Below are 14,282 nucleotides of genomic sequence, written 5' to 3' on the forward strand. Positions count from 1 at the left end.
TATTTATTTATTTATTTTAAATTATTTATTTGTTTGTTTTTATTTTATTTTATTTTTAGAGAGAGGGGAAAGGAGAAAGAGAGGGAGAGAAACATCACTGTGTGGTTGCCTCTCACTTGCGCCCCGAACTGGGGACCTGACGTGCAACCTAGTGATGTGCCCTGACTGGGAATTGGAATTCATTTTGCTGTAAGCAATATATAAGTGCCTAGTTAAATGTTTTTTTTTTTTTGTATAGGCAGTTGTCCCAATCAACCTAACTTATTAAAAAATCACATCTTTTTCTCAGTAGTTTAAATGTCACCTTTTTAATATGAGTTCCCACTGGGGTATTTGCATTTCTGTTTAATCAATTTGTCCTTACATGAATACCATACTTTTTAATAACCCTAGTTTTTGTGTGTTTATATATTTTTCTTTCATAGTGGTAGTCTTTGTTATTCTTCCTTGTCATTGGTTTTTTATTCCCCCTAGTATTTTTATTTCTCCATTTTCTTAAGTCTCCCAGGGATTCTATTGAATTTTTGATTAAAAGAGGTTGAATTTATGGATTACTTTATGGGGGCAAGTTTGACATCTTTATATATTGTGTTAAGGTGATCTCTTCATTTCTTTTATGTCCCTCAGTAGATTTTATTTTTTAAAGTTTTATTTCTGTTTACCGTGTACATTTTCCCTTTTTATTTTTAGATAGTAAGATTTTAGTTTCTAACATGAGAGTAAATGGAACCATTTCTTTTTTTAATAATTTTTTTTGTTGATTAGAGAGAGAAAGAGAGACAGATCAGTTTGTTGTTTCACTCATCCATACATTCATTGGTTGCGTCTTGCATGCACCCCCGATTTGGGATTGAATATGCAGCCCTGGTATATTGGCATGATGCTCCAAACCAACTGAGCTCCCCAAACATTTCTATCACTGTTTCTCATGAGTAAATGCTTGTAAGTAAGAAAACTATTTATTTTAAAAAAGTAAACTTATTTTAGAATAGTTTTAGATGCATAGAAAAGTTGATAGTACAGAGAACTCCCATATATGCACCCCATTTCCCCTGTTGTTAACATCTCAGATTACGGTGGTACATTTGTACAGCCAATGAACCAGTATTGACACGTCATTATTAACTTACAGCCCACACTTTTTTCAGGTTTCTTTAGTTTTGACCTATGTCCTTCTGTACCAGGATGCCACCCAAAACTATTGATTTTAATTCATTAATTTTGCAACCAGACACTTTACGGAATTAGCTTATGCTTTCTAGTACTTTTATTTTAAAAGGATTTTCAGGTATACAATTAAATTTGTAAATAAAAATTTTAACTTCTTTTCAATATTTATACTTTTTTCTCTTGTGTAATTACTTTGCATGGTACTTTACGTATCTGTATTAATAATGCTGAAAATATGTACAGCCTTGCTATATTCCCTACTTAAATGGGAATTTTAGTGTTTTACTATTAAGCATACCATTCTTTGTTTGAAATATAGTTTTTTTTTTCTCTGTATCATATTATGGAAGTATTTATCTGTTTTTCAGTGACTTCTTGCCATTCATTATCAGGCTAGTATTTACCTTCATGTATTTTGAGGTCTTACAAGTCTTAACCTACCTCTTTTCTTTGTAGCCCATCTCCGGTTCCTCTGAACCATTTCTACTCAGAGGTCTTTTTGTTTACTTATCTTAGTTTTGTCCCTACAATGTGTAAATATTAAACAATCCCATAGTTACTGTGCTGTATGTGGCCATGGACCATTTACTTCGAAATTCTCTAATTTTATCCTCATCATAGCCCTGTGAAATGAAGGTAGCTGTTATTATCCCCATTTTACAGAGGAGGAAACAGGCTCCTAGAAGTTCAATCCCTGGCTCAGGGTTCTGCAGGTTGCCTCTGCTATTCTTCCCTTTGACCTCAGGACCACCACTTGTCACTGTCTAGTATCCTCCTGTACACTGTCCTGTACAAGATGCTTTTCTAATTAACCTGCTCCTGAAAGCCTACCTGTGATTGAATTGAGAGGAACTAAGTGTCCTCTAATCTTTCCAATATGTATTCTGAATCTGAATTCTCAGAGCTGCCCTTCCCATCACCATCTAATTACATCCTTAATTTTGGTTTCCCACCTTTTTAAAAGATTTTATTTATTCATTTTCAGAGAGAGGGGAAGAGAAGGAGAAAGAGAGAGAGAGAAAGAAACATCGATGTGTGGGAGAAGCATCGATTCTCCCACACGCCCCAACTGGGGACAGGCCGCAACCCAGGCATGTGCCCCACTGGGAATCAAACTAGCGGGCCCCCATCACCCCCCCTTTGTCAGGGCTGGTTCCCCTTTTTGACCAGCATAATACATGAGTACAGTGTTCTCCCAGGGATTTCATTATGGTTCTTGCATAGGCTTAAAGTGGGACAGTGTGTCTCATCATTTTGGAGGGAAGGCTTAGTTAGCCTGTTCTATTGCATGTATTATAAATGAATTTTATTAAAGTTTAATATTCCTTCACTTATTGGTCTTATGTGGGGTTTGTTTCCTGCTGTGTTTATATAAAATACTATTACCTTCTTGCGTTTGCCTCTGCTGTTGCACGTGCTCTTTCATTCCAACTGCAGAGATGCGGCATTTGCTGTTGCATTATATTCTGTCCATTTCATTTTTTTTAATGAACAAAGCCTGGAGCTGTAGTCCTTACAAATATGTAAACAGCAGCAAGAGCAGCAGTTGCTGCTACTTAGCTGCATGCTTTAAGAACTGGGAACTTTTTCCAGGAAATTTTAACTTCGGCACAGCGGTGCTGTTGGTTTCAGGTGGGCACTGTCCGTATTTCAGCATAAATGTCCTATAAAGCATAGGACAGCTATGACACAGGCTTATTTGACTCCAAATGTCAACAGTACGGAGGCGGAGAAACTGCTCTAGAGCCTGCATTCTCAGTGGGAATGATGCCACCCTCAAGGGGGTGAAAATTAGTTCTTGGGGGTGTGATGAAAACATCTTTTAATGTATATAGTGCAGATATACATACAGTACATACAAAAATACAGTGTATCTGTGGTGGTAAAACTTCATGATGGGGAGAGCATTTAGAAAACCTACACTTCTGTGTGATTTTCTTTTCCTCACACTGCTACGACACATAGATCACATATGACACTTCTGACACCAGATGTGTGAGTCCCCCCCCCACACACACACATCAAGCAGTTTTCTGAGATACTGGCTGGGAGTCCTACAATTTGATTCATTTTTGACATCTTCTACCTGGACATAGTGTAAAGGCCCAGTCCCATGAGATTGCCCCCTTGCCCCCATTAAAACAGTTTACTTCGTGTTTACCAGTTTATTGTAAAAGGTATGTATGGTAAAGGATACAGGAGAACATCCAGCTGGAAAGACTGCATAGGGCAAGGTGTACGGGAGAGGGGCAGAACTGTCATGGCTGGTCTGGGTGTGCCAGCTCTCCAGCACCCTTAGGAATTCACCAACCCCTACTGTTGCGATTTTATGGAGTCTTCATCGCGTAGGCATGATCAATTATTAACTCTGTTTCCAGCCCCTCTCCTCTCTCTGGAGAATGAGGAGTGAGGCTGAAAATTCCAAGCTTCTAATATTTCTTGGTCATTCAGGTGACCAGCCCCGCCCCCTCCAGGAGCCCACCCAGAGTCACTTAGTTGGAACAAGAGACATTCCTATCACCTAGGAAATTTAGATGTCAGGAACCAGAGTCAAAGACCAAATATTAGAACAACAGATGCTCCTAGTGCTCTTATCACTTAGAATATTCCTAGGGTTTTAGGACCTCGGTGCCAGGAACCAGGGGCAGAAGCCAGTATATATATGTTTTCTGTTACTGCTCAGGGAATGATTAGGGAAAACACTGTCTATCTAAAAAGGCACCTTAGGAAGGCGATAATGAGAAAAAGTTGAAAAACACTGCCTTGGAGAGAGACTGTAGTGCAGTGGTTGAAAACTTAGGTTCTTAACCTTGGAGTCAGGCTGGATAGAAATCCCGTTTCTACCACTTGCCAGCTGCCAGCAAATAACTTCATAGTCTCAACTTTCTTATCTGTAAAATAGGGTAATAATACTTTCTACAAAAGACTGTTGTGAGATACCCATTTAAAGCACCCAGTACTTAGTAAAACACTTAATTAGTCATTTTTAAGAAGATCAGGGAGAGAAAGGGTCTTTTTTATTGCAATATTACCATTCCTCAGAAGAGTATCTGGGACTTAATAGGTGTTCAGTAAGTACATGTTGAATGAATGAACAGAACATTGTGTCAAAGTTGCCTTTATGGAAAATGAGGAAATGGTGGTAAGACATGTTATATACCCTCCTTCATTCTTTGTTGTTTGGTATCATTCATATTTACCTCACTTTGAATCTTATGTGTGATACATTACCTAATTTTAGCATTCACTTTTAAATGTAGAAAAGGATTATATAAGCATACAATATCATCACTCTCTTTCAAGCAAATTGAGTGAACTCAGGGCAAAGTGATAAATGGGTTCTACTAATACTCTTAAGAGAGTTAACATACTTTTAATTTATAAGTTTTACTGATTTATGTTCTTGTGTTAGGATCTCAGCTTGCAATTTATTCCTATGAATTTTAGTGAAACATAAGACTACAATCAAATAACTTTTGAAAACCTAATTTTTTGTGTATGATTATTTTATTTCAAACTATTTACTCTTATTTGATCCTTATAGTTTGACTTTGCCTTTGGTTTTATACTTTTGTTATTGAATTAAATTATTTTGATTTTTAAGCATGAAATTTGAGCTATTTATTTTGTGCTTGTATAGTATATTATATCAATAGCAGCATAGTTAATAAGTGCAGGAGGAATCCCATTGTTTTACATGTATGGACCTATAAAGTAATCTCATAGAATATGTCCTGAACTGGATTTTGTGAGATATAGTAAAAACATAACCTGGCTGCTGTTCTTAAGAATTGCAAAGTAATGTTAATAGAACTTGTTAATGAATTCTTAAAATTATTTCAGTAGAATATATCAAAAACAAATGGAATAAAGAAATAAGTCCAGGTTATTTAAATGAGACTTTATAAGAGAGCCTCTGGTCCTTATATTTACCATTTAGATGAACTGTTTTTATGAATTTACTGGATTATTTTTTATCAAGTTACTTGGATTTACTTAGACTGATTAAACTCGTAAAAGACTGATTCATACACCAAAATGTCAAGTTACTAAGTTACAAAAAGAGATATGAATCAAGATAGTTCTTACTATAGGATTCCAGTTGGAATTACAAAAAATTATCATACTACAATTATTAGTTGTGAAGTAACCTCTTTATCTTACATTTCATTTCAAAACTCAAGTGACTAATTCTCCACTAAGGCTAGCACGCTGCACAGTAGAAAAGTGACGTGTAATACAGTGCTCATTTCCTTAGGCAGCAGTGTAAAGACATGTGCTCATTGTTGATGCTTTGTTGGAGTCATAATTTTAAATATTTTCTACACTACTAAGTCTGACTGGCTTATTGCACTTAGCATAATACTCTTGAGGTCCATCTACGCTCTCGCAAAAGGTAAGATTTCCTTCTTTTTTACAGCTGAGTAGTATTCCATTGTGTAAATGTACCACAGCCTTTTTATTCCACTCATGTACTTATGGGTGCTTGGGCTGCTTCCAAAATAGTGCTTCAGTGAACATACGGATGCATATGTTCTTTTGAATCAGTGTTTCGGGTTTCCCAAAACTGGATTTGTTGGGTCACAAAGCAGTTCCATTTTTAATATTTTGAAGAACTTCCATTACTGTTTTTGATAGTGGTTGTACCAATCAGCATTCCCAGTAATAGTGCACGAGGGTTCCCTTTTTTCTACATCCTAGCCTGCACTTGTTGATTTATTGATGATAGTCATTCTGACAGATGTGAGGTGATATCTGATTGTGGTTTTCATTTGCATTTCTTTGATGATTAGTGATGTTGAACATCTTTTCATATATTTGTTGGCATCTGTATGTCCTCTTTGGAGAAGTGTCTATTTAGCTCCTCTGCCCATTTTTTAATTTGATTGTTTGTTTTTCTGGTGTTATATGAGTTCTTCATACATTTTGGATATGAACCCCTTATTGGATGTATCATTGGCAAATATCTTTTTTCATTCAGTAGGTTGTCTTTTCATTTTGTTGATGGTTTCCTTTGCTGTCCAAAAACTTTTAGTTTCATTTAGTCTTATTTATTTATTTAAAAGATTTTATTTATTTCTAGAAAGGGGAATGGAAGGAGAAAGAGAGAGAGAGAAACATGTGCGAGAGAAACATCAATGGGTTGCTTCTCTCATGCTCCCAACTGGGGACCTGGCCTGCAACCCAGGCATGTGCCAGGAATTGAACCTGCGACCTTCCAGGTTGCAGGCCAGCATTCAGTCCTCTGAACCACCCCAGCCAGGGCTCATTTGTTTATTTTTTTCGTTTGTTTCCCTTGTCTGAGGAAATATAGCAGAAAAAATATTACCAAGAGAAATGCCTGAGATTTTATTGTCTCTGTTTTCTTCTAGGAGTTTTATGGTTTTGAGTCTAACAATTGTCTTTAATCTATTTTGAATTTATTCTTGTATTTGTGTAATAAGATGGTCTAGTTTCATTTTTTTTCCATGTTTCTGTCCAATTTTTCCAATGCAATTTATTGAATACACTGTCTTTACCCATTGTATGTTCTTGCCTCCTTTGCCATTTATAATTGACATATATGTAGTTGTGGGTTTATTTCTGGACTCTGTGTTTTGTACATTTGCAGTTCATTGATTTCTGACCGAACTGGTCTGAATGCCTGAATATGATTACATGAAAAAGAAATCTCAAGAGACCAAGAAGTTAACTAATTATAGAATAACTGAACTGAAAAAAAGAAAAAGAAAAACCCCATCTTGTCTGTTTGCTGTGAGATAGATTTTTCATATGTGTAAGAATACTCGAAGTCTGTGGTGACCACAGGCCTTTATTTTGAACTTGCAGTGCTGTGACCTTTCTAGTTATTTAATGAGCCTTGTTTATCCATCAGTATTACAGCACCTGCTACACCACCTTAATTCTCTGCTGGTCACTGTTTGTGGTATCCCAGGAAAGATGTAAAACCAGCCTTCCTATGTAAGCAATTTGTAACAGTGGATAGACGTTTATGCGACCATAAGATAGATTGGTTTTTATTATCAGAAGGCAGTTAATGTGCTTGGTTGCACCAGCATTAACTTAAAGATGACATATACAATAAAACATTATAATCTAAGAAGACAGAAGGTGTCCTTTTGGAAATACTAGTACTTTTTCTTTCTAGGGACATAATTAACCTTAAGTTAATAAGCAACTGCCAAAAAAAAAAAAATTCAAAATAGGTGTTTTAATTTAGAATTGGGTTATTGAATGGGATACAAAAATTGTATTTTTAACAAACATAAACAGTTTTATTACGACATTTTTTTTGTTCAGAAAAAAGAACCTGCTTTTCTGAGAGATGGTGCTTGTTGATAAATGGAATTCCGGTTGTCTCTTAAACCCTTTCTTTGAAAACACAGTACTGATATATCTGATTTAATAAAATGTAAAAGCAAATAGTAAATACTACTAGGTTTGCTCTTTGGTATATAATCCATAAAACTAAAAAAATAGGTGACCTCTGACTATTTTCTAGTTTTTTGGTGTTTGATTTTTAAGGGACCACTGAAACTGTAAATGCAGACATTTTTTATTAAAGATTTTATTTATTTAAAATAAAAGGGAGGGAGACAGAGAGGGAGAGAGACATTGATTTGCGAGAGGAACATCAGTGGGTTGTCTCTTGCACACCCCCAGCTGGGGACCTGGCGCTCAATCCAGGCATGTGTCCTGACCGGGAATAGAACCGGTGACCTTTTGATTTGTAGACCAGCGCTCAATCCACTGAGCCACACCAGCCAGGTTTTCTTTTGTTTTTGTTTTTGTTTTTTAAGATTTTATTTATTTGTTTATTAAATGGAGACATATTTTAAATGGTGAAGCACAGTTACAGGGAGGGTTTATGATTCATTTCTGATTTAATAGTAATATTGTCACTTGTGCCGGGATCAGATGAGACCCCTGTGACGTAATGCGAGTAGAGTGGGGAACAAGCAAAGAGCAAAGTCACACCACTCCCCAGTGTGTCTGTGCACTTTACGCCCTGTGGGAAGAGTGAAACTGGTAGCACAGCTGTCCTCCGTCACCTGGGGACCTCACGGGTAGCCTCTGACAGGGCTCAAGTATTTAAACCACATAGTATAAAATAAATGGGTACTATTTATACTTTGAGTAGAACATACTTAAGTGTTGTTAATCATCTGATACTGGTTTCCCGTATGAAATGGTCACTTAAGTTTGTTTTGTTTTCAGTCTTTTCAGTATTCAGTGTTTAAAAAAAAAGGAATTCTGTACTTAGTATGTAGATCCTACATATTTATTTAAGTGTGTTTCTTGATGCTCAGTTATCTGCTGCTTTTGACGGTATAGTGGTAGGGAGAGTTTATTTAGATCTGTTTTAAGCATTCATAATCTTTGACTTTTGTAGAGGCAAATACAATAGACCATTCAATATTAAGTAGTCTCTTTTTATCTTTTCCTGAGTGGAGGGGCCATTAACATTTCCATTGAATCTGTCTGCCACTCTGAAGAGTAATGGTGAGGTTGCTCTCTTTCTGTCCACTAAGTTAATGTAATCAGTCATTTTAATCTTAATATGGACTACCGGTGAATAATGATGGAACCCTGACTCGTATTTTCATTGACACTTCACATTTGAAAATGGAATTGGTATTGTAGTACATAGAGAAACATGCAGCGGCATAGAAACCTTGCTTAATTTTGTCATTTAGATGTTATTAAGATGGTGATCTTGGCTAAGTCGTTCAAACTTAGTAGGTCTCAATTTTCTGTCTGGAAATGAGGGCTTTGAACTAAGTGATCTCCAAGAATTCTAGTTCTTATGTGAACATATCATATGTAAACCAGCGTTATGCAGAATTTTTGTAAATGTACTGAGTAATATATGTGTTCATATTTGTGTTTATTTTGAAATTGTTGTTAATTTGAGTGAGTGTGTGTGTGGTATGTATATTTTCTGGTTGGTAAAAGTTATTCAGAACACTTGTTTTTTTTTTTTACAATGAATGTTAGATTTATTAATGCTACAAATTAAACAATTTAAGATTTTAAACTTGACTCTATAGATTGAAAACATTTTAACAATCACATTTACGAAGTTTGGTTTTGAAATATGGCTTAAGATCCTTTTAATTTAAATTGCATTTATAAATTTAGTATTTAAGTACCTAAGTTATTTGACAAATATTTCCAAGTACTTAACTTTTAAACCTGATATTTATGGATTTTGTAAAATTTTAAATACATTTTTTTTATAGTTATAAACCTCAATCAGTTATTCTATGACATTTTAAATTGGAATTACAATTTTAGTTTTTAGATACACTCATATAAATGAATTCTTAATCTAAGTATTTAAAAATACCAAATATGTGCCTATTATGCTCATATCTAATGCAAAAATGTTAAACTGTGGGCCTGAGTTACTTTTTTACCCTCTCCCAGTTTTAACCCACACACTTTCTCCTTCTCCTTCCCAAATAACTAAACAAACAAACAAACAAACCCTTTTATTATATCTGTACCCTAAATCTCCTGGCTGGTTTAGCTCAGTGGATTGAGCGTCGGCCTGCGAGCTAAGTGTCGCTGGTTCGATCTTCCAGTCAGGGTACATCAGAGAAGGAAAACTCTGACTCCAAAAAACCTCCGCTGCCTTGCGGCATACCTCTTCAGGGGAAAGGCTAAGGGAGTAAACCCCGACAGAAAATCCAGAGCCAGAGTCCCTAAGGCGGTTTGACGTTGTAGTCAACACCGGCAACTCCTGCGGCGCACCTGAAGCCAAGCTGTATTGACTCCGTCTTTCCCTTGGACCCTTCAGCTGCGAAGAGAGGGGGGGTCTGCTGCATGGGCAACAGCAGACCCTCCATATTACCCTGCCCAGGCTCTGTAGCTTCAGCGTCATCACAAGATGTCGATTCAACACGGGAGGAGACAGATACCATGTCACTCCCGAGTCGGACTGCACAGCCATTCTCGGCGGTGCAGATAGACTCTTAAGAAGCTACACCATCGTCTCTCGAGATGGACGGCTGCCGATGACCCTAAATCTGCCTGGTTCATCAGGATCTTTTCAATTTCATCATCTAAAGCAGTTTGAGGTTACCTTTCCAAGCAAATTTAGAGTCATGGTTTCAGATAACTGAAGTCGAATCTTATAAAACATTTGGACTCTAGAACTACAGATAACCTAGAATAATTTTTTTCTTATGAAAGTGAACATAAGTCGATCCTAGTTTTATAGTATCTACCAACAGTGACTGAGACCATTCCTTCTAAGTCTGGTGGTCTTTAAGCCTGTTACCCCTGGACCCAAGTCCACCTCCCTGAATCCTCAATTATGATGAGCTATAATCCCTGTGCCTGGCATGCTTCAGACCTAGTTCCATTCTGTTTATTACTTGATTCTGTTCTTTATTATTTTACTTGGCAGTCTACAATTTTTAAGTGTTTTAAGTATATTTTAAAATAGAACGTACTTGAATTTTGCATGTCTCCCATGTCTTACCTGGTTTTACAGTCACAGTTCTAGGGATTGTCATGATAGTTTTAACTTTCAATTTTTTAGAACACAAAGAATGTTTATATCTTAACCCTACGAGAGCACATGAACAAGATTATGTATATTTGGATCACAACCCTGTCTTATATATTATGTAATGTGATACCTTAACTCTCCAATTGTATGTTATAAGCGTGTTGGCATGGACTTTATGCCAGTACTGTCCAATGAAAATGTAATGTGAACCACATATGTAATTAAAAATTTTCTAGTAGCCACATTAAAAATAAGTAAAAATAAACAGATGAAATTAATTTTAATAATATTTTGTTTAACACAGTACAATAAATGCTATTTAAACATGTAATATAAAAATTATTGATATATTTAGTATTTTTTTTTTCATAGCAAGTCTTAAAAATCCTGTGTTATTTTATTTACAGTGCACAGCTCAGGTCAGACCTACCACATTTCAGGTGCTCAGTAGCGCCATGTACCTAGTGGCTACTGTATTGGGCAGTACTGTCTTATACTTTGTAACTTAATGCTAGTAACATAATTATTGTTTTGTGTGTGACTATATGTTTATTATTTTAGTTACAGATTCCTTTAATGGAATCAAATATAAGATATTTAAAAATGTATTATCTTTTTTTTCTCTTAAAGGCCCTTCCTTCTTCCATGATTATAGTAGCCATTTATTGTCCTGTGATAGCCGCTGTCTTCATTGTTCTGAAGATGGTCAACTATCGACTCCACAGAGCCCTTGATGCTGGAGAAGTTGTAGATAGGGACACAAATGAGTTCACAGGTCAGCGAGCCAAAGCTGAGCAAGGCAACTGTTCAACTAGGAGGAAAGACAGCAATGGACCGAGGTAAGGAAACCTGTGTCACTCTGTTTGTAATGCTGTAGATCATGCATGTGCACAGTGATGTGATTATTGTGTTGTGCCTGTTCTGTTTATGTGGTTTTAAGGCAGTGTTAGATCTTACCACTATGGATACAGTGACAAGTACAGATTATCACATTAGATCACAGCATAGCTAACTGGCATAGCTGGGGGATTAGATAAATATCCTTAGCCTTCCTGATAAATAACATGTTTGAATCCTAATAGTTATAATTGTATAACAGTTATTCACAACAAAGATCAAAGCCAATGAAAAACAGTCTAAAGAAATAATGAAGCATGACTTATAAATCTTAGTATTTATGTATTATTTATACATATAAATAAAATGTATATATCTTTAGTAAATTGTAATATTTTACCTGATATTTATAATTGCATTTTTTACTTTTTTATTCTCACCTTAGAAACTTAGTTGTTCCATCCCTGGATCTTTGCGTAACTGACTTCTTAAGAGTTCAAATGTGTGTAAATGTCACCTCCTCCTGGAGGCTTCCTTTTCCATCCCAGCTCAAGTATTCTCCCCAGGGGTCAGTCACATTCTATTGCATTACCTTGTCATCACCCATGGTCTCTTTTTGATAGAGGGACTTTATCCATAGTCAAAAGTTTACTGTGACTTTATAGAAATGATTGCCACCAGTATAACTTAAAAAAGTTTTTTTGTGAACAGTTGACATCAGTAAGTTCATTCAGTCTTCAGAACAATTCTGAGGTAGATACTGTGATGATCCCTGACACAGATGTGGAAACTAAGGTGAGAAAGGTCCAGAGTCAGATCTGGAGTCCATGCTTTTAATCACTATGCCATGTTTCCACTCAGTATAATATGAGGTATTTTAGGTATCAAGATAGAAATGCTGTAAGGCAGGTCATGTTTCTATATATTTTCCAGTGCAATGAAAGTTTATCCTTTTTCAAATATATTGAGGGGGGGCATAAAAAATCCCAGAATTATCTTCTGGAAGATGCGCCCCTTGTAGTACAGGTTTCCTCTGCTAGGTGAGTGTCCTAGGAACTCATCTGTATCGGTGTACCAGCTGGCATTGTTGTGAGAGGCTGAATTTTTTTTTTTTTTTTTTTGAAGACTTACAGTGCATTTGCCCATTTCATGATGGGTTATTTACAAGCACACCTGCCCACACCATGCTCTATTTCTATTAGGAAATGCATACCCTTGTATAGCGAGTAAGCAAACAGAATGTAGACTCTGCACTTAATCTGGGGGGGCTTGAGTCATTTCTTAATTGTGTGACCTTGAGGAGTTATTAAGCTTTGTATGCCTTGGCTTCTTCACCTGAATTATGAGACAAATAATAGTACTATCTCATAGAACCATTACAAAGAAGAAATGAAAATAATACATGTAAAGTATTTAGAACAAGTCCTGATGCATAATAACCACCCAGTAATTCTTAGCTCTTAACATTTCTGCATATTGTATATATAGGGTGGGGCAAATGTAGGTTTATACGAAAAATAATAACAATTAATAAATAATACAAGAATAAGCTGTGTTTTGCATATTCACAACTGTAAACCTACTTTTGCGCCACCCTGTATTTTTGATTGCTTTTGTTACTGAATTGTTTTTTATTTTTCTTTTAGTTTTAAAAAGTTTTTATTGTGAAACAGGTATATTTCCAAACAATATATCAGTGATATGTATGATTTAGAAAATAGTATTCAAGTGACTATTTTCTCCACGCACAGCTTAAGAAATTATACAAATACCATAAAAGCCTTCATGTACTCCTTTATGATTTCATTCTGTTCAGGAGTGACCATAATCTTGAATTTTGTGTTAGTATTCCCTTGCTTTTCTTATCATTAAACAGTCTTTGTAGATATTTCTAAACATATATTATTTAATTTTGTCTGCCTTAGGGCATCTTAAAAAGAATCATACAATATGTATTTCTGGAGAACGGGCTTTTTTTGTGTGCAGAATATTGTATTTTATAGACTTAGACATGCTGATTCTTATTGTTACTATTTATTCATATTTACTATTGTATAGTCTACTAAAACTACAACTTATCCATTCTTCTGAGTCATTCAGATTATTCCATTTTTTAAATGAGTTTTTATTTATTTGTTTATTTTTAAAGATTTTATTGATTTTTAGAGAGAGGGAAAGGGAGGGAGAAAGAGGGAGAGAAACATCAATGTGTGGTTGCCTCTCACACGCCCCCAACTGGGGACCTGGCCCACAACCCAGGCATGTGCCCTGACTGGGAATTGAACCAGTGGCCCTTTGGTTTTCAGGCTGGCACTCAATCCACTGAGCCACACCAGCCAGGGCCAGATTATTCCAATTTTTTTTGCTTTGATAAAGCATTATTGTGTATGTCTCTTAGTACACATGTGTATATTGAGTGTATATAAATAAATGTTTGTAAGGTATTTTAATGTTCAGTTTTATTAGGTAATGCCAAGCTGTTTGCCAGAATGATTATACCAATTACACTCTCACCATTAGTATGTGAAAGTCCTTTTTGTTTCACATCCTTGTCAATATTTGAAATTGGTAAGCTTTAAAAATTTGCCATTCAGGTAATCATTAAATGTGTTTCATTGTCACTTTCAATGAACCTTTCTGATTACTGCGGTTGAGCATCTTATATACATATGGTCCATTGAAGTTTTCTATTCTTTGCAATGCACATTCATGTCTTGTTTCATATTTTAGAGTTGTCTTTTTCTTATTAATAGTT

At 35.7% G+C, this 14,282-nt stretch overlaps 1 protein-coding gene across 2 annotated transcripts in view; it reads left to right on the forward strand.

Moving 5' to 3' along the window:
- PCNX1 (pecanex 1) overlaps window positions 1–14,282 on the forward strand; it is a 138,484-nt gene that overhangs the window by 12,580 nt on the left and 111,622 nt on the right. For both annotated transcript variants that reach the window (XM_090271074.1, XM_090271075.1), the window contains exon 2: window positions 11,321–11,529. In XM_090271074.1, the coding sequence (XP_090127200.1) occupies window positions 11,321–11,529 (209 nt within the window). The remainder of the gene's footprint in view (window positions 1–11,320; window positions 11,530–14,282) is intronic.

The sequence above is a fragment of the Furipterus horrens genome, unplaced genomic scaffold, assembly GCF_987537825.1.
Source record: "Furipterus horrens unplaced genomic scaffold, mFurHor1.1.pri manual_scaffold_3, whole genome shotgun sequence".
NCBI classification, from domain to species: domain Eukaryota; kingdom Metazoa; phylum Chordata; class Mammalia; order Chiroptera; family Furipteridae; genus Furipterus; species Furipterus horrens.